The sequence below is a fragment of the Trichomycterus rosablanca genome, chromosome 17, assembly GCF_030014385.1.
Source record: "Trichomycterus rosablanca isolate fTriRos1 chromosome 17, fTriRos1.hap1, whole genome shotgun sequence".
In the NCBI taxonomy this organism is placed as follows: Eukaryota; Metazoa; Chordata; class Actinopteri; order Siluriformes; family Trichomycteridae; genus Trichomycterus; species Trichomycterus rosablanca.
This window is the reverse complement of record NC_086004.1, coordinates 14,319,786-14,347,148: the sequence shown is the minus strand read 5'-3', so window position 1 is coordinate 14,347,148 and position 27,363 is coordinate 14,319,786. Positions and strand designations below refer to the sequence as shown.

The 27,363-nt window shown below is 38.0% G+C and overlaps 1 protein-coding gene across 1 annotated transcript in view; it reads right to left on the bottom strand.

Annotated features, from left to right (window-relative positions):
- Window positions 1–1,281: 1,281 nt before the first annotated feature.
- Window positions 1,282–27,363, bottom strand: part of aspm (assembly factor for spindle microtubules) — a 34,549-nt gene continuing 8,467 nt past the window's right edge. Inside the window, 26 exon segments of the mRNA XM_063013152.1 lie at window positions 1,282–1,814; window positions 3,281–3,453; window positions 3,543–3,719; window positions 3,866–4,020; window positions 5,356–5,548; window positions 5,650–5,841; window positions 6,068–6,217; window positions 8,156–8,365; window positions 12,141–12,323; window positions 13,545–13,694; window positions 13,795–15,263; window positions 15,483–18,158; window positions 19,387–19,390; window positions 21,071–21,265; window positions 21,355–21,483; window positions 21,604–21,752; window positions 21,840–22,038; window positions 22,137–22,343; window positions 22,837–22,922; window positions 23,391–23,536; window positions 23,652–23,827; window positions 24,985–25,115; window positions 25,198–25,339; window positions 25,436–25,503; window positions 25,861–26,097; window positions 26,503–26,649. Of these exon segments, the coding sequence (XP_062869222.1) occupies window positions 1,715–1,814; window positions 3,281–3,453; window positions 3,543–3,719; window positions 3,866–4,020; window positions 5,356–5,548; window positions 5,650–5,841; window positions 6,068–6,217; window positions 8,156–8,365; window positions 12,141–12,323; window positions 13,545–13,694; window positions 13,795–15,263; window positions 15,483–18,158; window positions 19,387–19,390; window positions 21,071–21,265; window positions 21,355–21,483; window positions 21,604–21,752; window positions 21,840–22,038; window positions 22,137–22,343; window positions 22,837–22,922; window positions 23,391–23,536; window positions 23,652–23,827; window positions 24,985–25,115; window positions 25,198–25,339; window positions 25,436–25,503; window positions 25,861–26,097; window positions 26,503–26,649 (7,844 nt within the window). The 3' untranslated portion in view covers window positions 1,282–1,714.

Sequence of the window (27,363 nt, the reverse complement as noted above, 5' to 3'; positions counted from 1 at the left end):
GTATTCTTAAAAAACACATTTCTCACCAAATATATATTTGTATTTAAAACAATATGATGTATTAAATTGATTATGATTGTAGCACTAATCCCAGCTGTGTAAAGAAAATCTGGATTTACTCAATTTGGTCTGGATCACAGTTACTAGGTGTTTCCTTTGGACGCCAGCACTGGGACAATATGTATGAATTCGTTTCTGCCAGATAGGACCACAGACTGTCCTGGAGCTCACTGTTGCCCTTGTCCAAGTCTGGGAGGGAATCCCTCAGGACACCATCCACACTACTCAGTCACATGAGTTGTGATAAAATTCCTGTTTCTCACTTAAGGTGTGGTTTTAAATTCAGAAATCAATGGGTCGTGATTTCGTTATTGCTGTTATCTCAGCAATGAATTTATTCTAATACGAAACTTAAATCTTTGACATATCAAGGTTCAATGTGTGATTTAAGTGTTCCCTTTTTTACTGTGAGGTTACACTAACTGGTAACCAATAATTTTACTAACAGAGCTACAACTTAAACAGCTAACATTCTAAACACTACATACACCGATCAGCCATAACATTAAAACCACCTTCTGATTTCTACACACAGTCTATTTTATCAGCTCCACTTACAAGCACTTTGTAGTTCTACAATTACTGACTGTAGTTCATCTATTTCTCTACATACCGTTTTAGCCTGCTTTCACCCTGTTCTTCAATGGAGTTTTTAAATAGTGTGTCCACTCACTGTCCACTCTATTAGACACTCATATTTAGTTGGTCCACCATGATGACTTAAAGTCAGAGACGATCGCTCATCTATTGCTGCTCTTTGAGTTGGCCATCTTCTAGACCTTCATCAGTGGTCACAGGACACTGCCCATAGGGCGCTGTTGGTTGGATCTTTTTGATTGGTGGACTATTCTCAGTCCAGCAGTAACAGCGAGGTGTCAAAAAACTCCAACAGCGCTGCTGTCTTATCCACTCATACCAGCACAACACACGCTAACACACCACCACCATGTCAGTGTCACTGCTGAGAATAATCCACCACTCAAATAATACCTGCTCTGTGGTGGTCCTGACCATTGAAGAACAGCATGCAAGGGGGCTAACAAAGCATGCAGAGAAACAGATGGACTACAGTCAGTAATTGTAGAACTACAAAGTGCTCCTATATGGTAAGTGGAGCTGATAAAATGAACAGTGTGTGTAGAAACAAGGAGGTGGTTTTAATGTTATGGCTGATCGGTGTAAACTAAATAGCAATTGTTACAACACCATTGTTGGAGTAATAAATTCATATCCTTTTTAATAAGATAGTATGCAGTTGGGCAGTGTGTTATTGTCTGAATAAAACAGCAGACACATATAGTCTACCAATTATTGTTGTTACAACGTTTTTACAGAGAAAAAAAAGACACGATTTAATCAAATTATCCAAAAGAGATTTATGTTGCACTGACAAAAAATGTGCACAAGCAAAGCCACACCTTTCAATAAAAAAAACACTTATTCATGGTATCTTATAGCTTCTAAGGCTGGCATAGTTGTGTCAAATTGAACACCAAGTAAAAAGTAAAAGCATCACCTACAAATATGGATGTTGTAAAGTAACAGGAATTTACTACCATTACATCCAAAATATATACAATATATACACATTATGGGGCATTTGGGGTAGGGGGACCAAACATTTACAGTATATGTACAAATGATATTGGAGCATTTAAGAGATGAGGGCAAGAGTATTAACCAACATCTGGATGGCACCAAGAGGATCTACAATGTTCATCTTCCTTCTGTGAAGAACCCAGTCTGGTGCAAATCTAAAAATCACAGATTAGAGATCAATGTAATAACTGAATTAGCAGCTTTAAATGACAAAAAAATAAACATTTTAATGCAAAAAATACAAGATAGTAAGAATCAATAATCAATATAACACAAATCATATGGTAATTATCTATTCATACAATCTCATTTTCTATTCAGGTTTTAAACTGTATTTAATTAAAATGTGCATACAAAGATTAGAAATCTAAAAACTTAGATGTCTTTTTAGAGAAGAGAAAATGAAGAGTGCATTGAGAACTCCAAAGAAAACTATAGTGAAGAAGAAATACAGGCAAGGCCATTTTAAAGCTTCAGTACATGTTTGGGGAATTGTTCGTGCTTACATTCTTATAAATTAATTTGGTTGTAGGAATAAATACACATTTATTAGTCATAGTGTCTAAGGCTGGGCTTTGAAGCATGATGACCTATAATAGTCAAATCTGACTCAACAGTTCTAATTAGGAATATTTTATTCATTTATTGCATTTCCCCACTTTTTCTCCTACTTTTGTCCAATTCACAGGTGGTAACTTCATTTTCCATGGCAGACACCCACACTGACCAAGGAGAGCCGAAAACAGGCGCACTTATACTGCTTGCGCCACCTAATCGCCCAGTTATTTAATACTGTAACTTCAATTCTCTAACAAAAGTTATACAGTAGATTGCATCATTAAATAATTTTACATACACCGATTACATAAAAAAAAAACCACCTCCTTGTTTCTACACTCACTGTCCATTTTATCAGCTCCACTTACCATATAGAAGCACTTTATAGTTCTACAATTACTGACTTTAGTCCATCGGTTTCTCTGCATGCTTTGTTAGCCCCCTTTCATGCTGTTTTTTAATGGTCAGGACCCCCACAGAGCCGGTATCATTTAGGTGGTGGATCATTCTCAGAACTGCTGGACTGAGAATAGTCCACCAAACCCAAAATATCCAGGCAAAAGCACCCCGTGGGCAGCATCCTGTGACCAATCATGAAGGTCTAGAAGATGACCAACTCAAAAAGCAGCAATAGATGAGCGATCGTCTCTGACTTTACATCTACAAGGTGAATCAACCAGGTAGGAGTGTCTAATAGAGTGGACACGATATTTAAAAACTCCAGCAGCGCTGCTGTGTCTGATCCACTCATACCAGCACAACACACACTAACACACCACCACCATGTCAGTGTCACTGCAGTGCTGAGAATGATCCACCACCTAAATAATACCTGTTCTGAGGTGGTCCTGACCATTGTGGAACAGGGTGAAATTAGGCTAAAAACAGTATGTAGAGAAACAGAAGGACTATAGTCAGTAATTGTAGAACTACAAAGTGCTTCTATATGGTAAGTGGAGCTGATAAAATGGACAGTGAGTGTAGAAACAAGGAGGTGGTTTTAATGTTATGGCTGATCAGTGTATATAAATTAATACTTAATATTTTACATTTTTAAACTTACCTGGCTACTGGCTTGGACTTTTGTGGTGTGGCTTGGGGAAAAAAGCTGCCATTTAGAGAGACATTCATTCTCTCTTTTACTTTGGTTCTCTTGGCATCCATATTGTATTTCTGACGTGTCAGCTTGTAAATCCTGCCAATGCGCTCAGGTGCCTTTGGAAGCTTTTTAACTCCCTTCATGAAATAAAAGAATAAGAAATGTAAATAAAGAAAACGGCATCAAAGAAGTAAAACACACAGTTCTACCAATGTTAACAAAATACCATTGCACGTTCTTCATCCTGTACAAGAATCACTAACAACAAGCATGTTTTGGTGAAGATGCTGCCTCCTTTGTCTGCAACTTTATCTCCAGCTTTATCTCTGTATATGTGGAGCAAATCTAGGAGTGTGTCCACACAGTTCTCCACTTCATATACTGCATCGATTGTTTTGTTGTACTACAGCATGAAGCAAAACAGATAAACGACATTATCAACTGATTATTTATATATTTTCTTTAAATTGCAAGTAATTAGCATAACTGAGCAAAAAAAAAATCAAAATTTTACACAAAAACATCCCTCATAACGATTTCAGGACATACCTTTGATAGATTTAGAAGAACTTGGATTGCTAAACTTATGATTTCCATTGAAGGTACACTCCGGTTGCAGCTTCGTATCAAGGTAAAGAGAATGTGTGTTGCTCCACTGTTCACAAGCCGCTCACAGCACTCTGGTGAAAGTCTGGTCGCCGTTTCTATGAATACAATAACAATAATTAAACTGTGACATGTACATGCTTTGTTTGTAATATAATTAAAAAGTAGGCAATCAGTGCTCGGGTGATGCAGTGGTAAATTCAGCTGGCCTGCTATCGCTGTGATCGAGGAGTTAAATCCCCAGCGAACGGACAGTTGAGCAACTACATACAGACGTGACCAGTTATGTCTGACCACGGCCAAGGCCCCATGATGGATTGGCACCCTGACTATGTTCGCATTGCACCTAGTGAACCAACCACAACATGGACCAGGACAAAAAATATCCTAAGACATGAAATGAAAAACAGCCAATCAAAACGTAAGACATGGGGTGCAGCTGGCACAGCGGTCTAATGCATTAGTCCACCAACACAGAGATCTTGAGCTCTCAAGAATTTATCGACTGCACATCACATTGCTGTTGCAGTATTGTATGTGATACTGCTCACTGTGATAACCAGTCTCTGGTAGGTAAAAAAAGCAATTGGAAACTGAGTTTGGAAGGGCCATGTAAAAGCCTGTGGCTCTGCTCAGTTAGGTTCTACAGTGCTGGAGAAAGTTACAATTTGGGAATTAGATATGATTAGATAATAAGGAACAGGAAGAAAGTGCAAAAAATACAAAAAACCAACCCCCCAACCGCAAATAACAACATAAATCTGAAAAAAAAGGAAGCAATGTAGTAACAAAGTCATTGTTGTTGTAGGTCCAATGCCATAAAAAAAAAAAGGACAAAACACAAATCCACAGCAGAGAATCACACATGGGGTAAACTGAAGTATACACTCCACCTTATGAATGTTTTCTGGAGCACACATCAGCGGCCTACTCAGGCACCCCATGCATAAAAAGCTACTATCATCATTATCTTTCCATACTTTTATAATAATAATAATAATAATAATAATAATAATAATAATGATAATATTATTTCAGCAGTAAACTAGTCAATTCTGGGAAATATCACACAGCTGGTGAGGGACAGCTGGATGCATTCCTGGTACTAATGCTGACTAACCAAGACAAAAGCTTTTTATTTTAGTTAAATGAGAAAAAACACACACCTCTTAAATGTTAGACAATATTAAGTTACAATTCTGACTATAGGCAATGTAACAGATTGTGGCCACTATTTCTTTTCTACGCAGTTAACAGACAGAAATCTTTAATATCATTCTTTAAACATGTGACATTAAAACATTTCAATTGATTACCATGTGCATGCTAATTTTTCTGTTAATTTAATCAGTTAACTGTGTGCTATCTGATTAATAAACTGTGAAATCATAACACAAACAATGCAATATAATCCTGTAGAATTAATTTCTTACCCAAATGCTTCAGAGCAACAAGAATATAGGCATAATTCTGATATCCAAGCAGGTAACTCAAAGCAGTCGATGTTTTGTGACACAGCTTATCTTCTTCTTTGGCCTCTTTGTTGACTTTCTTGACACGATGCCTGATGGAAATGAGTTTGGATGTATCATGATTTTTTCTTGACTGATGACCTCTCCAAAGTGCCTGTGAATATAAATAGGTCATGATTAGACTACAGCTTTGAAAAAGATACACAGTCATTATTTTATAAACATGATATTGTGCAAGTTAAATTCCACTTTTACCTGAAATTTCAGAATTCCTTGATTCAGTTTTTCTTTCCTCCGTCTCAGAAGGAATCTCTTGGCAACAACCTGTATAACAGTGGCAGCCTGATTGCGACGATTGAACCAAAGCTTCACTGCTTTCTGTACCATGATGATTTTCTGTCTTTGTTCTAGATATTTCTTTCTCTGGAGCTTGGCCCGGAACTTTTGCTGAAATAGCATGCGTTTCAAAATAATTAATTAAACAACTGGCAGGGCAGTAATGATCTTTTATCATATTAGTTTAAAAGCAATGTAATTAAATTGCAGTTTTGCACTCAGGGATGTTACTACATTGGTTAACAAAGAAAGCAAAGTATTATGCAAACCAGTAAAAAACAACTGATTTTTTTCTTTCCATACATTTTACATATTTATTACAACAAACTGGATATACCTGGATATAAATGACTGATGATATCTGCTTCTTGGCTTTTCTCAGGGTCCAGTAAGCTCTCATGGCCCTCTGAATCTTCACTGCACACAGATGATGGAAAACTGCTGCGGCAAAACGCTGACACCTTGCAGCTCTGGCAGCTTTGATAATCTAAAGAATTATAAAGAAATAATAACTACAACAATACATTATAAACAATATAAAAAAAATAGCCAATTAGTGCTCGGGTGGTGCAGTGGTAAATTCAGCTAGCCTGCTATCACTGTGATCGAGGAGTTAAATCCCCAGCGAAGAGATGGTTAAGCATCTACATACAGACATGACCAGTTATGTCTGACAATGATAATCTAAAGAAATTATATCTACAATAATACATTTGAGGCAAGAAGCTGGTATTTTAGTCCTAATGTATGTTAAACTATTAAACTAGGGTTTTATATATGCATGATTTTAGTCATGTATTCTTGAGGAATCAGAGTACATTTTCCTGTTTATATAATTCCTTCACTGATTTCGGTATTTGGAATGATTGACAGATAGTGTATATCTAGGGCATTCGATTAACATATGTTTAATGGCCAGGGGTATAAGGCCTGTTTCAAAGCTTTTGTGGGTGGGGCTGTTCGCTGAATCATTTTGTCTACCCTCTTTCCTGGTTGTATCTTGGGTGCGTATGGTGGAGCATATTTAGTGTGATTTGTTTATGTTTGGGAGTCCCATTTCAGTTGCCATATGTTTTAAATGCAGGGTGTAATCTGGGGTTTAGTGTCTATTGGGAGAGGATTATAGTTTATTCTATTAAATGTGTAATTGGGGCTTTTCTTGCCAGATTGTCCACCTTCTTATTTCCAGGGACACCAGTGTACTGGGAACCAGCATAGTCTAATATCACAGTTTTTACTCAGGGTCAGGGTATGTATTTTGTCCAGTGAATTGTTTATTAGTGGTGTTTTTGGGAGATTTGGAGTCATGGCAGATTAGTCATTTGGATTTCTGTGCTGCATCTATTAGGTTTAGTGCCATAAGCAGGGCTTAAGCTTCAGCTGTAAAGATTAAGTTATACTGTTGTAAGACCTTTGTTTGAGGTTATAATTGCTGCTTTTACTTGGTTTGTCGTTTAGGTATATGTGTATATAATGGATAGTTCATTCTTATGTTCAAGGAATCTTTTAGGTATGCATTTGGATGGGTAGTAGGTTTCTTGATTTTTTGCTAGGTTCATAATAATGACAAGGAAGAGAGGTTTTTTGTAGATATGGCTGATGTTTATGTTTAGATTTATCTGTTTAATCTGTACTCAAAGGGGCTGGATGAGGTTTGGATAAATACAGCAAGGGCTGTTATAAAGTGAAGACTATTCTGTAATCAAGATAAGCACATTTTTTGTTGAGCTTGATAATACACTGTAGTTGTAGTGGAGTTGTAGTCGTCTGTGTTCCAGAGATCCTCTTGTAGAGACTTTGTTGCTAAGATGTTTAAAAGGCTCCTATGGCCAACCTTATGTCTAAGCAGTGCACTGTGTGCCCAGTTAGGTACAATTTCCTGGTTGCACCATAAATTATACTGCCATAATCTAGTTTTGTTCTGACTAGTTCTACAGATCAATTACTTTCCATACCAATCACTAAGTAGTTAACCTGATGGGTAATTACAAGCGTATGTATTGGTTAGTAATTAAGGTGTTGAATATAAAACTTTTTGCCTCAACAGAATGAACAGAAACTAAAAATATATTACTGGTTAGATCAGCATTATTAACTATTAAGACAACAGTTTCAGTTGTTTCATCCAGTTATTACTATTACCTTAGTAGCTATATATACACAAGCAGCTGTAACCTATCTGGCAAGCTAAAACTTATAACAATGTATGATTTGCACCCAAAAACTGGAATTAAATTTTAGCTGATGAGTTTTAATCATTTATTACCCTTCAGAGAAATTAGCAGCAAATAACACGTTGACTATATTTGTTTCGATTAAATTGTGCAAATGTTTAAGGCTTCCATATACAGAAGCCTACCACCTAACCATACCACCATGTTTTAAATAGTTACAACTTCACAAACTAGATGCTAAAAGCACTTACCTGTTGTCTTGTGTGCCAGCCACGACAAAAAGCCTGTATAGTGATGGCAGCAGCATTTTTCCTCCTCTGCTTCTCCTTTTCAGCTTTGACAGCCCGTACAGCTCGGTAACGCCGTTGGAGAAACACAGTGGCAGCTGACCGGAGCTTGAAAGTACGCCTTTGACTATACCCTTGAAAAGCTGACTGGATCACCACTGCTGCATTGTGTTCCTTTGAAGACAGAAATAAGACCACAAACTTGAAGCAAAATCTAAAAAAAAAAACTACAAATAAGCAAAGCAAAATTTAACATGAAGGTTTAATTTAAAGTATTACAGAAACTTACCAAAACTGTTTCACATATTACGTTTATATAAACACTTGATGTCAATGTACACATTCTTAATCAAACTACACCAAAAATGTCCTTATACAAATAATCTTCATCAAAATTGGAACAGTAGGGAAAAATAAACAAACAGTCAAGGACTAGCAAATTTTATTCCCCAAGTATTCCGCTAGGTATGGACTACAGGCAGACAAGGCAGGCACCTGCACTCTCTTACTTCAAAGCCAGCCTTTTGTAACATTTGCAGAATGTGGCTTGGCATTGCCTTCCTGAAAGAAGCAGGGAAGAAATACATGTTGCTCCAGAATATGCATGTTCCCTCACAATTGGAGAATCAAGACGACAGACCGAACTGGACCAAACTGTAGAGAAGTAATCAGGCTCAAGGATCATCATCAGGTGAGATCAATATTAGTTAATTCAATCATCTGTTAGTTTGTTTATTTTTTGGTTTAACACAATCTTAACACATTGGTTACATTCATGGCAGGATCATTACAAATTTTAATTTATTTATTATATAGATCAGGTCATAGTCTTTCTTTTTTAGTTTTAGTTTTATCTACATATGTGAGTCCTCAGTTTTATATTTGTGAATGATTGGTTGATTGGGTGGTTTAACACCATGTCTACATGAAGTTAATAATCATGGCTGAGAGGTGTTTTGTTAAATGTTTGATGTATTCTGTTTTCTGTGTTGTCTGTTTTCAGCTGTTTGTGATTAGTCCAGTATTTGCAAGAAATTTTATTACATTTTTATAGTGTTTAGGGTTAAAAGCTTATATTATTTGTGATACCTAATTGATTCCTTATTGTATTGTATTTGTGACATTCAATAATGACCTTCCGTTTATTGTTATGATGGTATGTCATATTTCACATGTTGGTGGGGTCACTCAGTAAGTGTGAATAAATTAATTAGGTGTGTCCAATGCGGCATCTAGTCCATATAGATTGCTCCAGTCTGTTAGTTGGCATATATTTGTGGTGTGAGCTGATATTGGGGTATATTTCATGTAGTCATCTGTTGGTGATCCATGATTGAGTTTAGGTACTTCTAGTCCTACAATGAAACATAGGTTAAAGTCCTCTTCTGAGTCAGGCAAAGTCTGGTACAGGTCAACCTCAAACTGCTTGTGAAAACACAGTGTCTTACAAATGTATTTTGTGTAGAGGGTCTATATCCCATCATAACACAAATAAAGAAAGATCAAGTTACTGTGGTTAGTCACAGCTGTAGAGTACAAATGACTGCATAACCAGAGTGTGATTTATTTAAAATATATTAATATTAGCATTTTATTTGGACTGTTCATAATTACTAACAACATAACATATTAGTTATAATCCACCCTTAACATTTTAAAATAAATTTTTTAAAAATAATTACTATATTTCAAAGCACAATTTAATTCACAGTACAGATAGACCTTTAACCAATGTTTACCAAAGACTAACAGAATATCCACAATATCAGAAGATCTGATTTAAATCCATCCATTTTACTTTGTAGTACATATTATAGCCAGAGGTCTTGCAACTTATGAGATGAGCTCTATATGTCTATATGGTATTCTGTATTATCAGCTGAATTACCATTCTAATTGTGAAGTAGTTACTGTAGACATAGTGTATCAAGTAATCATTATTTTATTATACTTTGTGCTTTTAAAATGGTAGCAATATAATTTATGGTAACAGCATAGTCCTATATTCTTCCACTTAATGCCCTGACTTTATTCTTTTTGTAGACTTATTGATATAGTATTAAGACATCATCCATTCCTGTTGCTTCCCAGGGGGACTAACAGAACCCCTACTAGGCAAAACCAGAGGACAATTCACAACAGCGGTATTATGCAGTTATTAATTACCTAATTATCTATTTTGCCCTGCTCTGGTAGAATTTTAATGTGTGTTATGCTGTTAGGACAAAGCCATATAAAATTTTACATTCATCCAGGTAGGATAAAGGGGGTATTAGGAGATACAATTTTTTATCTTCTCTTGTAGAACATTCTGTACTCATGTTAATTTTAAGCTTGTCACATACACGCACAGATCCTTAACCTTCCTTCTTGGTAAAGATTTGACTCAGTGGAAAACTGTCTACACCTACATATGCTTTCTTTCAGAATTTGCTGTTTATAGATTAACATACCAAACTTATTGTATATATACTTTCGCATTTAAGCATTAAAAGGAAATCTGCTAAGGAAGGACAACGTGTGTTGATCACTTCTTTTAATCTCCTGGAACCAGAGTAAAGCGAGTCAATACACATGTAATAGTAATAAGTCAAAGCACCCAGCACTGACACAACCTCATACCATGACAGATGCTGCCTTTTGGAGTCTGTACCAACGAGGAAAAAGGATTATACAAGTTGTTATTAACACACAGATCACAATGTTCATTATCATTTTAAGTGGTGGCACTATGTGGATGTTGATATATGGCTTTTGTTTAAGAGTCTTAACTGACATTTGTAGATGCAGCAATGATTAAAGATCATGGACATTAAAATAATTTATAGCCTTCACCTTCAAGACCAGAGATTTCTTTAGATCTTCGTTGGATTATTATTATTTTTTTTAAATCAATAAAATTGGGTTTGCATAAGGGCAAAGTGAGCATTTCTTTACATATGTTTAAAGTTAAAAATTAACACTATGAAAAAGAAGTGTCAGGATGCTTGGTATGACTCGGATTTGCCGTAAACCATGATTTTAACTTGCCAGAACAAACAAAGCTAAAATTTTCACCCTGTTTAAATGAACTTTGAGCTAGACAAACAAAATAAAATAAATGTTTAACTACTTGGCTAAACATATTGTGTAATAAGATTACGGTAAACTCACGCTAGTTTTTGGGTCTGTTTAAGGTGCAAATTCAAAGCAAATAAAAACATTTGAAAGGTTTTTTTTTTTGTAACAAATTAAAACTGTATTAAGTAACTTATATAACTTATATTACCTGACCTATTTTACTATTGCACAGCCAGTTTTATTTTATTATTGCAATGATAAATTATAATTATTATTATTATTATCACAAACCAATGATTATGCTTTTCATGTATTTCCAACAAAACTACAAATATGGTCTATAAAAAGCAAACTACATCTTGGCCTTTTCCATTTTTCGTTGTATTTTTTACTAAAGAGATCAGGAAGAAATTTGTTTAATAATGACATGTAAATATACGTTAGTTAAAATAACAAGTAGTTAAAACTGGCAACAGCGTATTCACAAAAAGTACAGAGCTAAGAGCTACCTCTTGTGGCTAAACTGCAAAAAGAAAGTGTGTGTGAAAGAATCCAGGGTTCATGGGGTGCTTCACATTTAAAAACTAAAAATGGTAATATGCATAATATTTCCAAACATGTTATCAAATAAAACAAATTTAAAATAAATAAAAACTCTCAAAAAGTAGGGTTGGTTCGGTTCTTAGATGGAACAATTTTGCTACTTCTCTTCAGAAAGAGCTATATAACAAATAGCTGATTGTGATAAGTGATTGTCAGGAGCCAGAATAAACTTGACAGCACTTATATAAATAAATACAGGTAAGTGTTTTGATTAATAGCCATATGCAACAGCATAGAAAAGCAAATGACAAACAATGAAGCCAGTAACCAGTATCAGGTTACTTACCTTTTGAATTGCTTTTCTCACACTGTAACCTCTCCACAAGGCTTGTATATTAACAGCTGATTTTCGGATTCTTTGGAACTGTACTCGCTGTCTTGCTTGGCATCCTCTAAACCATGCTTGAATTTTTATTGCAGCTTGTGTCTGCATGTAGATTTTTCTTGATTGGTAGGCGCGAAATTCTCGCTGTAATTGAGACCAAAAATAATTTAACTTGACAGAAATAAATATTTTAAACAACAATTAATGATGGGCAACAATACACAAAACATCTTGGTAAGTTGTGATGCATCTTGATACGGGCACTACAGGTCTCCGGAACTGAACTGGAAGGAAACCACAATAATTCTTCCCAATGGATGTTTTGATAATCGTGGTGCACAATAGCCCAAAACTGTTTTAATTGGTTTAGATATTTTACCTACTGGATTAAGCCGTTGTCAATTTGTGCTACGCATTTTCATTCATGGCAACGAGCATAAAAAAGTAATTTATTTACATCATGAAATTGGCCATATTTCTCAACTCATTTCATTCATGTTTGTTTGTTTATTGGGATTTTAACGTCATGTTTTATACTTCACTTACATTCACGACAGGAACGGTACTCATTACACAAGATTTTTCAGTTCACAAGGTTATATCAAACACAGGCCTGGACAATTTTGTATCTCCAATTCACCTTACTTGCATGTCTTTGGACTGTGGGAGGAAACCGAAGCACCCGGAGGAAACCCACGCAGACACAGGGAGAACATGCAAACTCCACACAGAAAGGACCCGGACCGCCCCACCTGGGGATCGAACCCAGGACCTTCTTGCTGTGAGGCAACAGTGCTACCCACTAAGCCACCGTGCCACCCCCATTTCATTCATCTAATACTTCTGATATAATATACATACAGGCACACAGGTGTCAAAAGACACGCCCACCAGATTACTTAAAAATCTGCATGTGTTTTACTAAACAGTTTTGGATCGAACAAAAAAAGATAACCCAAATTAACACAAAAATAAACTGATATCCAATTACAATGTGCACTGTACAATAAATAAACTTTACTTGTTGTGCCACCTCATCCAATAACTTTAGTTTTTCACATTAGTTCTGTGAGTGGGCCCAAATTTCTAGACAGCAATTTCATTTAACCCATTTGTGAGGCTACCTATTTTAAGTCTACTTAGTTTTGGCCCCTTATTGATTTCTTCTATTTTTGCATATTTGTAAGCTTAGTGATTGTTAGCTTAATTGTTAGAGCTTATCAATTCTCTAAGAATTCATTTTTAAGAATACCATCTCTTATCAATGAGGGTCAAAAGTCAGATTAATACAAAAATTCTATCCATTATTTGCAGAATCAGTAATTACCCTAAATATTAAAAACACATAAAACTGGTAGCCCTTACTTGTATTACAACTGCCGACCTCCTTATTTTGAGGAACTGTGCTCGCTCCCTCTGGCAGAGCTGATAAGCTCTGTAATGCTTTTGTATAACAGATGCACATTTCTTCAAGTGCTGAAACTTGCGTTTCTCAATCAATCCCCGATAATGTGTCTGTTAAAAAAAAAAAAAACAACAGGCAATTTTTTTTAAATGTTTCGCCAAAAACCTCATTAGAACAAATAAAATAATGTAAAAGAAGAAGCAGCCCAACCTGAATTGTGACTGCACTGGATCTCATCTTTTGGAATCTTCTGTATACAATGAATCCACGCACTCGAGCTTGAAGGGTTCTAATTCGTTGGAGGGTAGTAACATAATGTTGTCTCTGGTTTGTTTTTGCTCTGTATGCTCTGTAGAACCTCTGTACAGTAACTGCAGCAGCCTGATATCTCAGGTAGTTTCTTCTGGCTGTACACATTCTGTAGTTAGCTTGTAACTTTATGGCACATGACCGCAGCTTCTTGTAGTGAATGTGGTGTACGTGCATGCGAAACAATGACTGAATCTTGATTGCAGCAAGTCTTCTTTTCTCATGTCGCCTTGTAAGCATTCTTCGGAATGCACACTGCAAGGTCCGCGTGGCTTTCTGAATGGTTTTGAAGTCATTTTGCTCTTTCTGGACCAGTTTGCAGGATCTGTACCATTGCTGTATTATGACTGCAGACTTTTGAATTCTGGAGTAGCGTACTCTACAGTAATGTGCCCTATAAGCCGACTGAAGCACAACAGCGGCAGCCTTTGTACTTAAAAACCTCCGCCTCTGGATAGACATCCTTACATAGGATTGAATCACCTTTGCAGCCTTAATCTGTTTCACAAGTTCCCTTCCACGCTTGCCTCTGAATGACTTTTGCAAGCAAATTGCAGCATGCTTTAATTGCTGGTATCTTTGTCTTTGCTTCTGTCCAAGTTTCCAAGCTCGAAATCTCTCCTGAAGAACACTTGCTGCCCATTGTTCTCTCTTGAATGCTGATCTTTGCATATGCATTCGTACCGCAGCCTGAATGACCGTGGCTGCTTTGTGCATTTCTGTCATGGTCCGGCGAACAGAGTACCCCCTAAAAGCTGCTTGAAGCACAATGGCAGAGTTTCTCAGGGTTAAATATCTCTCACGAGCCACTTTAGCTTCTTTATACGATCTGAAATGTCTCTGTATGATGACGACTGATAACCGCATGGCCTCGTACTTGGTTACCTCCCTGTGTCTTCTAAAGGCAGCTTGAATCAACGTAGATGCCTGATGCTGGAGCATTATTTGTCTTCTGACATTGTGGCCTCTATAGTAGGTCTGAAGGGTTACTGCAGCACAACGTAGTTTTAGAAACTGCTCCCTCTGATTACGAGCCACAAGCAGAGATCTGTATCTTTGCTGAATGGCAATAGCGGCAAATTTCATACACAGATATCGAGTCCTGGCACAGTGAGTCCTGTAAGCGCTCTGAATGATGCTGGCAGCCTGATGCTTGAGTGCCAAAGTTTGCCTGGCTTTCATACCACGGAACGCTGCTTGTAAAACAATAACCGCAGTCTTCTTATTTTGTAAAGCCTCCATCTCTTGTTTGATCATTTTGTTGGCTCTGTAACGTCGCTGAAGAGACCTGACTGCCCACTGTAGTCTCTGGTATGAACTTTTTTGTAGGTACTTTCTTACATGGGACTGAATAATTACAGCAGCTTTTCGTTCAATTTCCACCTGCTGCCGAACCTTGTATCCTCTGTATCTTGCCTGAATCGCAATTGCAGCATCACGTTTCATCAGGTAAACCTTTCGTTCTTGTCTTGCACACAAATTTGCCCGGTATTTTTGCTGACAAAGCTTGACTGCTCCTTTGATGGACAAAAAACATTTTCTGTCTCTATAGGCTAGGTACCTCCGTTTTATTAAAGTAGCTGCAGAATGCATCGCTGCAATTTCACGCCTTTTCCGTTGCCCTCTAAAAACAGCCTGGATGGTTATGGCACTATGGCGCAGTTTTAGAAAATGTTCCCTTGCAAGTTTTTGTTTTAAATAGCACCTGTACTGTCTCTGGATGAGCAGAGCAGCAATTTTCATAGCTTGGAAGGGCATTCTTACTCTGTACATCTTGTACATGGCTTGTATCACAGTAGCAGCTTTGTGTCTCGCTTGCATTTCACTTCTCACCTTCATTCCTCTGTACGCAGCCTGCAAGGTGATGGCTGCTTTTCGCATGGAGCTATACTTCTCACGCTGCTGGTTTGCTATAAGTTTCGCCTTGTATACTCTTTGAATGAGAATAGTAGCTTGTTTAAGGGCCTGATATTTTTTGCATTGCTTGTGTGCTCTGTAACTCATTTGGATAATCTGTGCAGCCCTATGACTCTCTGAGATCTGTTTCCTCACGCTCATGCCACGATATGCCGACTGAATACACAAGGCTGATTTTTTCATTGCCACGTAGCTCTTTTTAACCACATTCTTCATCTTGTAGGCACGAAACTGGCTCTGAATAACATATGATGCCCATTTTTGTCTTTTGTACTTTGCAAATTGCAAGTGTCCACGGAAGCAAGCCTGTATGACAGTTGCTGCTTGGTGCATTTTTTGAAGACTCCTGCGCATTTTCATTCCTCTGAAAGATGACTGTATAGTCACAGTGGCATATTTTAACTGTAGATAAGATGTACGTGTGTGCCTAGCCAAGACATGCGCTCGGTAATGCTGCTGTATCACGGTGGTAGCACGCTTGACAGCAAGAAAAAAGACTTGTACCTTGTGCATCCTAAAATACACCTGAATGATAGTTGCAGCATGATGCCTTCTTTTAAGTTCTCTTCTTGCCTTACAGCCACGATATATAGCCTGAAGTCTTATGGTTGCTTTTTTTAATTGAACGTAGTGCTCTCGTTCCGACTGTCCAAGTACATATGCTCTGTAGTGCTGCTGAATGATGATGGCAGCCCTTCTTTGAGCTAGGAATTGCAAGTGACGTCTAAAAGCTGACTGAATTGCAGTAGCAGCTTTGTGTCTCTCTTGCATTTCTCTTCTCACCTTCATTCCTCTGTACGCAGCCTGCAAGGTGATGGCTGCTTTTCGCATGGAGCTATACCTCTCACGCTGCTGGTTTGCTACAAGTTTCGCCTTGTATACTCTTTGAATGAGAACAGTAGCTTGTTTAAGGGCCTGATATTCTTTGCATTGCTTGTGTGCTCTGTAACTCATTTGGATAATCTGTGCAGCCCTATGCATTTCTGAGATCTGTTTCCTCACTCTCATGCCACGATATGCCGACTGAATACACAAGGCTGATTTTTTCATTGCCACGTAGCTCTTTTCAACCATGTTCTTCATCTTGTAGGCACAAAACTGGCTCTGAATAACAGATGATGCCCATTTTTGTCTTTTGTACTTCGCAAATTGCAAGTGTCCACGGAAGCAAGCCTGTATGACAGTTGCTGCTTGGTGCATTTTTTGAAGACTCCTGCGCACTTTCATTCCTCTGAAAGATGACTGTATAGTCACAGTGGCATATTTTAACTGTAGATAAGATGCACGTGTGTGCCTAGCCAAGACATGCGCTCGGTAACGCTGCTGTATCACAGTGGTAGCACGCTTGACAGCAAGAAAGAAGACTTGTACCTTGTGCATCCTAAAATACGCTTGAATGATAGTTGCAGCATGATGCCTTCTTTTAAGTTCTCTTCTTGCCTTACAGCCACGATATATAGTCTGAAGTCTTACGGTTGCTTTTTTTAATTGAACGTAGTGCTCTCGTTCCAACTGTCCAAGTACATATGCTCTGTAGTGCTGCTGAATGATGATGGCAGCCCTTCTTTGAGCTAGGAATTGCAAGTGATGTCTATAAGCTGACTGAATTACAGCAGCAGCTTTGCATTTCTTAATCATGTCCTGCCTTACTCTCATGCCTCGAAATGCGCTCTGAAGCACGATTGCGGCTTTTTTCACGAATAGAAATTCAGATCGTTTTTCCTTAGCCAACAGGAAAGCTTGGTAATGTCTCTGAATGATTACAGCGGCATGCTTCATGCAAAGAAATTTTCTTTGTGCTGCATGTCTACGATAATGGGACTGGATTATGGTGGCACACTGGTGAAGCTGGTTGATTCTCCTCTGGCGTTCTTTGTGTCTTTGCAGCGCTATTACTTTACGCGCTTTCAATCCTCGGAATGCTGCTTGTAGCACAATGGCTGCAGACTTTATTTCTTGATACTGCCTTTTCTCCTCGTTTCTCAACAAACAAGCCTTATACCACCTCTGAATAATAACAGCAGCTTGCTTCGTGTCATGTATTTGTTTTCGGACAAGGTAGGCCCTAAAAGCACTCTGGATAGTGATGGCAGATTGATGCTGTTTTTTCATTATATGAAACTTGCATATCTGGCATCTACCCCTGAACCATGTTTGAAGGTATATGGCCGGGAATGTCAAAGCCAGATGTTTCTGACTACGTTTCATTCTGTACCATGACTGGATTTTAACAGCAGCACAGTTTTTCTGAGCCATCATTCTTGTGTGCCATTTTCGAAAGGCTGCCTGGAAAACAAGAGGCATCAATTATTTTATTAGAAACAATTTAAGAAAAAAAAAAAAAATTACTTAAAGACAGATAGAAATTATGATAAATAATATACATATCTCTTTTTACAATCATGTACCAATTAATGTTACTGGTAAAATTCATGTTTTGGAAGCAGTTTTCACATTAAGACCTGTCACACATGATGTGACAAACGTCAATAGATTAATGTAATGTTGATTTAAAAAACTTAAGTTTGGTTATTAATGCAAATTCCCTAGCTAGCTTTGCAAAGCCAGACAATCTCAAAACCAGAATGCATGTCTCACAAACTTAGCACAGTAAACATCAACTTTTCCAAAGGTACAATTTCATTTACTTTCTTCAGAGTCAATCTCCTAATCTAACATTAAAACACAAGTAAAAACAAACCACCTTCATTATTTACGAGCTGATTTAAATTAAAACGCAAAGATGTCTAAATAGACAGGCTTAAAGCAACATCTCTGACTGGTGTAACTTTAATTTAAATTTGTGTGTAGAATAGCCAATTAAATGTATCTATTGCAAATATAGTTATACAGTGTAACCGATACCAAAGCTAATAAAAGAAAAGGTATGGCCTCATTGAGCAGCTAAGTAATTTACACACAATGAAAACCCAATTCTGTGCAAACCAGAAAAAAATAGGATGGGATTTAGGATGTAGCTGGTTTGTTTGTTTGTTTATTATGATTTTAACGTCATGTTTTACACTCTTGTGGGAAGAAACCGGAGCACCCGGAGAAAACCCACGCAGACATAGGGAGAACATGCAAACCACACAGAACGAACCCAGGACCTTCTTGCTGTGAGGCTACAGTGCTACCCACTTAGCCACCATGCCACCCCTAGGTTGTAGCTGGTACTCACTTAACTGTGCTTGCCAACATCGAGAGAAAAATAACAAGCATGTTATTACTGTAATAAATTGCTGCATAAGATGCAATAAGAACAACACCACATGCAGGAAAACAACATTCCTTAAATGTTTCTTGCTTGTTTTAACATTAAACTACATTTCTGTCCAACTTCATGTTTACACTTCACTAAGAACAACCACATGGCTTCAAAACAGTTTGTTTTTAAGTGCAGGTGTAAATGCAAACCAGCTTTAATTGCCCGTTTGTTCAACTCCATTGTAATGGACATGACTGCAGCACCTTGCACTATATTTGCACATCCTGTTTATGCTTTGAAACCACATATTTCTTGTAAAGTAATGGTATGTATGTACGGTGTATCACAAAAGTGAGTACACCCCTCACATTTCTGCAAATATTTCATTATATCTTTTCATGGGACAACACTATAGACATGAAACTTGGATATAACTTAGAGTAGTCAGTGTACAGCTTGTATAGCAGTGTAGATTTACTGTCTTCTGAAAATAACTCAACACACAGCCATTAATGTCTAAATAGCTGGCAACATAAGTGAGTACACCCCACAGTGAACATGTCCAAATTGTGCCCAAATGTGTCGTTGTCCCTCCCTGGTGTCATGTGTCAAGGTCCCAGGTGTAAATGGGGAGCAGGGCTGTTAAATTTGGTGTTTTGGGTACAATTCTCTCATACTGGCCACTGGATATTCAACATGGCACCTCATGGCAAAGAACTCTCTGAGGATGTGAGAAATAGAATTGTTGCTCTCCACAAAGATGGCCTGGGCTATAAGAAGATTGCTAACACCCTGAAACTGAGCTACAGCATGGTGGCCAAGGTCATACAGCGGTTTTCCAGGACAGGTTCCACTCGGAACAGGCTTCGCCAGGGTCGACCAAAGAAGTTGAGTCCACGTGTTCGGCGTCATATCCAGAGGTTGGCTTCAAAAAATAGACACATGAGTGCTGCCAGCATTGCTGCAGAGGTTGAAGACGTGGGAGGTCAGCCTGTCAGTGCTCAGACCATACGCCGCACACTGCATCAACTCGGTCTGCATGGTCGTCATCCCAGAAGGAAGCTGACGCACAAGAAAGCCAGCAAACAGTTTGCTGAAAACAAGCAGTCCAAGAACATGGATTACTGGAATGCCCTGTGGTCTGACGAGACCAAGATAAACTTGTTTGGCTCAGATGGTGTCCAGCATGTGTGGCGGCGCCCTGGTGAGAAGTACCAAGAAAACTGTATCTTGCCTACAGTCAAGCATGGTGGTGGTAGCATCATGGTCTTGGGCTGCATGAGTGTTGCTGGCACTGGGGAGCTGCAGTTCATTGAGGGAAACATGAATTCCAACATGTACTGTGACATTCTGAAACAGAGCATAATCCCCTCTCTTCGAAAACTGGGCCTCATGGCAGTTTTCCAACAGGATAACGACCCCAAACACAACCTCCAAGATGACTTGGAGAACTGCCTTGCTGAGGAAGCTGAAGGTAAAGGTGATGGACTAAACCCAATTGAGCACCTGTGGCGCATCCTCAAGTGGAAGGTGGAGGAGTTCAAGGTGTCTAACATCCACCAGCTCCGTGATGTCTTTATGGAGGAGTGGAAGAGGATTCCAGTAGCAACCTGTGCAGCTCTGGTGAATTCCATGCCCAGGAGGGTTAAGGCAGTGCTGGATAATAATGGTGGTCACACAAAATATTGACACTTTGGGCACAATTTGGACATGTTCACTGTGGGGTGTACTCACTTATGTTGCCAGCTATTTAGACATTAATGGCTGTGTGTTGAGTTATTTTCAGAAGACAGTAAATCTACACTGCTATACAAGTTGTACACTGACTACTCTAAGTTATATCCAAGCTTTATTTCTATAGTGTTGTCCCATGAAAAGATATAATAAAATATTTGCAGAAATGTGAGGGGTGTACTCACTTTTGTGATACACTGTATGTACAGTATGTATGTATGTATGTATGTATGTATGTATGTATGTACAGTATGTATGTATGTATGTATGTATGTATGTATGTATGTATGTATGTATGTATGTATGCATGTATCATACTTGGATTAAAACTGCAGCCGCGTTTTGGATAACCAACTGCTTGGCTTCCTTAATCCTTCTCAACTGTAGTCGGGCAGAATGACCTTTCCAGTAGGCCTGAATGATGGTTGCAGCAATGTTCTGTCTGTTCAGTCTTCTCTTACATAAAAATGTACGCACAAGGGCCTGGATTTTGCGTGCTGCTTGATTCCTTAGCTGTATAAAGAAAACACATATAAAAATATAACAAAAACTACATTGCTCAATCAGACTTAATAACAGTAATAACTATATAACAACTTTACCTTGTTATACTGCATTTCTTTTTTCAACTTGTACCTTCTCCATGCACTCTGGATAACTCTGGCTGCCCTGGACTCATTACGAAGGTCCAAAAGTCGAGCGCAAAGGAAGGACAGATAACATGTAACCACCTGAAGGAGCACAAACCTCATGTTATTTACACATTATATTAAATATCCATACCTGGAAACCATTCTGGTGTAGTGTAATCAAACATTGTTGTATCAAAAATATTCAAAACAAGACTTCACCTTTTCATTTGGAATAGTGTTAGACATGTCCTCTGGAGTAATCATTGTAGGAACTCCTCCAAGGTGAGAAACAGCTGTGCTCACCAATTCAAAATTTCTTTTCTCATTTTCAAGAAGCGCTTTGAAATCCACTGATGGTGACTCTAAACCTGAATATGTAACAAACATCTAATAAATAATACAGTAATAAATTACAGGCAAAGCTAAAATAAATAACTTAAAAAAACTAAAGCTACCATTTTGCTCCAGTGAGTCAAATGAGTATTCAGAGTCACTGCATGAGCTGTTTAGTTCCAGTTTGCCATTAGTACCACACTCAATTGTCTGTGTGGTTTCCTTTTGAATGTTCTCAGCTTGTATGTGATTTGGATGGTAGTGATGGATGAGATAGCAAAAAATTCGACCATCAGAAAATGAAACTGTGAAGTTCTCAGCCTAGAAAGAAAAATGTGTTAAATGTCAAGACACATGGTGTAACTGTAGCTTGTAAAAATGAAGCGATGTTAAAATATTAAATATCAAACATAACTCACCATTACACCATAAAATTCACCAACGGCATTGACCCAGTCCATCAGCAGGGTTAGTTTCTCATTAGGGTTTTCGAATGTCCTTACTTTTGTGCGCTTAACACCACATTTATCAGCCCTCAAAGAAACCAGTTTTTGCTTTGTCATCCAGGTTTTTCTAAGGAAGCTGATTTCCTCTTTGAGTTCCTCTACATCAAGCAGAACCTCAACCTAAGTTGAGTGGATTCAAACAATTACCATTAGTTAACACAAAACCAAATCAAGTGACAAAATGCACTAATTTAGTGTATTGTGCTGCTAACAAACATTTCAATAACACTCAGTTGTTAATAATCATTCATTGTCTCACACAAAACAGGCAATTAAAGTGGGCAAATATTATTAGCCTTCTTTTTCTCTCTCGCAATGTAGTCATATCTATATTCTTTGTCCTTACAGGAAATGCTGCTAAAGATTTTTAACATGCATGAAGAAACACACTGTGCACTCCTACACTGCCTGTGCTGGCATTCTAATCAGCTAGCGTTGCATTAAAAGTGACTACTAACCCAGCCTTCCCTCTTCTAAATGTGGCAAATTGCACCGGTAGAGCCTGCACCTACTTTTTATTTATAAATACATTATAAAACACACAGAATAAAAACATTAAGTGATCTGACGGTGTATCAGTGTACAAACTACATCACAGAAAATGCAAAAATACCTGAAATGAAAAAATGATCTTCCAAAGAAGGTTAAGGGTCTTCTCTCTGTGTCCATCTACTACGTCTTTGGGCTCAATGATGGTCCCTAAAAAGATACATTTTGTTAAAAAGATACATGGAATGAGAATATTAAACCAACCAAAAATATCCAGCCAACAGCGCCCCATGGGCTGCGTCTTGTGACCACTGATGTAGGTCTAGAAGATGACCAACTCAAACAGCAGCAATAGATGAACGATTGTCTCTGACTTTACATCTACAAGGTGGACCAACTAGGTAGGAGTGTCAGTGACAGTGAGTGGACATGGTATTTAAAAACTCCAGCAGCGCTGCTGTGTCTGATCCACTCACACCAGCACAACACACACAAACACACCACCACCACATCATCGTCCCTGCAGGGCTGAGAATGATCCAACACCTAAATAATGTGCACTCTGTGGTGGTCCTGACCATTGAAAACAGGGTGAAAGGAGGCCAACAAAGCATGCAGAGAAACAGATGGACTACAGTTAGTAATTGTAGAACTAAAGTGCTTTTACATAAGTCGTACCATGCTCATCTTTTAAGTCCACCCCTTTCTCTTTGAGCACTTGCACTGCGACATTTACATTGTGCACTTTCTGAAGGCGACTAACTGCAGGCATCCTCAGCTTTTTGGACAGAGACCAGTCTTGAGTAAAAATCTCCATGACACGCCTGGAAAATATATATAATTCAAGATTATACTTATATTATACTATAAATATAAATCAAAATTACACTGAAACTGAAAACAAAAACTAAGAAATAGAATGTCTGAACACAAACATACACCAATCGAATGCCACATTTTAAGTCAGTGGCTAGATTATGAACAGCAAAGTTGAACTCATCCAGGGGTGTCTGAACATGTGAAACAGCAAGGCCTAAAAGGCTGAGATGGCGTGAGAGAATGCCTTCCCCACTTAGGAAGTCTCGAGAAAAAGCCAGCAGTAGATCTTTACTTGTCTGTGAAGAAAACACAAAAAGGCAACATATGTTTACTTTCAAAATGGGTACTCTTAGTACTCGTGTTAATCTGAATCTATTTACAGAAGCTGAGTTAACTTGCTAACAGTCAGATGTGAACACTACACTTGCTGCCACTGCAACCTGATCGCAACGCCCTTTTTACTACACGATTTTGAGACGCCGACTGGTTCAGATATTTAACATGATAGATATTTTTCTTGAGTCGCAGAGCGCTCAGCAAGCCGCTCGGATCGAGCCGTTGAACAGTTCACAAATAGCTATCGAGAGGCGAGTTTTGGTCTTTGAGCTAATGCCAATTTGCTTCAGAGCTGCCACATCTAGCGGGGACCAGTCGGCGAGCGAAAATCAGGGCAAAAATCGTGTAGCATGAACTAGGCATAATATGCATTCATCACTAAATTGGTGACTGCTGAATTATCCCAAACAATATCACAGATCAGGAAAAATATTACATTTTCGACAGTCATGAACAAAAGGTCCTAGCTCTCCACCAAAAGAATTGGCTAAGGCAAATTTTACTGTCACACACACATATCAGGTCACACAGGTGTGTGTCCATGTGTTGAGAACCCTTGATTGAGCACATTTTAAAGAATGTTTTCCATCTTCGTAGATCTCTACAAGCCTTTATCTAAGCACTTGTGAAACTAATTTTAATAGCAAGGTTTACATTTACAGCATACAGTTACGTACAGTAGTGATGCAAGTAATTGAGGATTAAAGGCATTGCTGAAGAGCCCAACAGTGACAAATTTGTGGTGGTAGGCCTTAAACCAGCCACCTTCTGATTACTAGTCCAGTACCTTTGAGCTACCATTGCCCCTTACCTAGTTAGAGATTTTATTGGCAGATATGAATGAATAATGAAATCATCAGTATTTTAAATAAAGAAGTTTAAATAAGTAAAACACAAATAAAAACAATACATTTTGTGTCCTGGCTGAATATATTAAGCAATTATGATTTAAGCAGCTCATTTTATGACCCACCAATGCAAACTTATTTTAACTGGTTTACAATCCTGATTGCATGATAGATCTGCGTGTTGAAGGCTTGATCTAGGGAGGATGTTGTGTACTTAACATGCCAATCATGTGTTAAATGTACAAATACTGAAGTAGTATTAAACAAACCTTAAATTCAGCATCCATGCAAAACAAACACGGATCATGCTCAATTAGCCTGGACTCTTTGGCCTTGTCCAGGAAACAGACGAGTAAAAGCAGCTTCTTTAAAGTGAAGCGGGACAGAGTCTCTTCATGTCCTGTTAAAACACAAAGCATGGCAAATGTATAAAGAGCCATTTAAACAGGTGATACACACACACAAACAAATTCAGTTCCTACCATCTCTGTATAAGTGGGGAACTTTGGGGTGTCTGAAATCCGCAGCAATATCTGGATTCCAGAGCAGTCGAGTAAGAATAAACATGGCCAGGCCCATGACATCACTGTTGCTCTCCAAGGAAATCAATTCTCCGAATATAGTCTGAAATAAGTGCATATAAAATGATCAGTGATAAGATTAACTTTCAAATGAATTTATATCACATAAGTATCTAGAAATCAACAAAAGTGAAAGTACCTCCAGGCCAATTCGTAGCCAAAGTGGATTATAAGAAAGGAGCCAGTTTAGAACTTTCTGCCTTTCACCTGTAAGAGAAAATATTTGTTTACAAAACCTAGAGTATATCACCCCCTAGACAAACGTTGTACATTTAGAAACCTGGGCATTAAAACCCTGGTACAGTGTAAGTTTAAGGGTTTTTAATAAAACATGCTCGGTAAATAAAACATTAATTTAATTTAACAGTTTAAAAAGTTCAATAAGTTCAATAAGTGTTCTTGAAATCACAAGAAGGAATAAGTGTATATGATCATTTCAAGAGAAAGAGAGATCAGCGCTGGCTGCGGAGTACATTACAATGCCACTAAACCAGTAGTTAGACACTCCCACTACCAACTTTTTGAGTGTTTTGCTTGATTATTCTGCTTTTCCTTTTTACATACCTATATCCTTCCAGAGGTGCCGATCCCTGCGTATAAGGAGTCTCTTGGATTCAACTTCCAGCTCAAGCCTCTTTATGGCCTTTGCCATAGAGTCAGACGTGAACAGATTGCATGCTGCACGTCGAAGGCGGTTCAGGCGCCGCCGGGCTGTATAGGTTTTGAATGACATCTCCTCTTTAGTAGGGGCTTTGGGTATGTTGAACTTCTCACCTCCCATAGTTAAGGTTAATGCATTTACTGCAAAAAAAAACTGTACATTACAATCTTTAAAGTACTTTAGATGATTGATTAATTTTGGCTGCACCCATCAGGGGTCACCACAGGGGATCATTAGTCCACATATATGATATGCCACAGTTTCTTCCTGACACAATCCACAAAAAAAAAAAAATATATATATATATTTGATCAATAAAGAGCTAGAGTGAAACGAAAAGCACATTTACTTGATTACCCTAATACCCCTTTCTTTTTGTTATTATATATTGCATATTACATAATTATTCTGCCTTCGACTTGTAACCGGACTAAATTACCACACAAAAAGGGTTCATATAAAGACAGGCAATTAAAAGGTTAATGTTTTTAAAAAATATATACAATTATTATTTTTTTAACAGAAATACATAAAATAAATAATACCTTTGGTGACTTCAGTGGCAACTTTAAAATCATCGGGAGTGAGGACATAATTCATCCACCATGTGAATCCTCGTTCCTGCTTCTCAATCCATCGCTCATCATAAAACATGTTTTTGGCAGCAAATGGCAGTGGATGCCTGGGTAGCGCTATTATTATTTACACAAAAAAAAAAGAAGAAAAAAAAAGAATATATATATGTATATACAGTGGGGGAAATAAGTATTTGATCCCCTGCTGATTTTGTAAGTTTACCCCCTTACAAAGACTTGAACAGTCTATAATTTTTATGGAAGGTTTATTTTAACAGAGAGAGACAGAATATCAACAAAAAAATCCAGAAAAAAAACATTAAATAAAAGTTATAAATTAATTTGTATTTAATTAAGGGAAATAAGTATTTGATCCCCTACCAACCAGCAAGAATTCTGACCCCCACAGACCGGTTATGTGCCCATGAGGCACACAAATTAGTCCTGTCCCTGTATAAAAGACTCCTGTCACAGTTTCTTCCGTTCAAATCTCTCGACCACCATGGGCAAGACCAAAGAGCTATCAAAGGACGTCAGGGACAAGATTGTAGACCTGCACAAGGCTGGAATGGGCTACAAGACCATCAGCAAGAAGCTTGGTGAGAAAGAGACCACTGTTGGTGCGATAATTCGAAAATGGAAGAAATACAAGATCACAGTCAATCACCCTCACTCTGGAGCTCCATGCAAGATCTCACCTCGTGGGGTAAGAATGATTCTGAGAAAGGTGAGGTCAGTCCAGAATTACATGGGAGGAGCTTGTCAATGATCTCAAGGGAGCTGGGAGCAGAGAAATGCTGGATATGACCGCAAGAACAAAATCCCCACCGG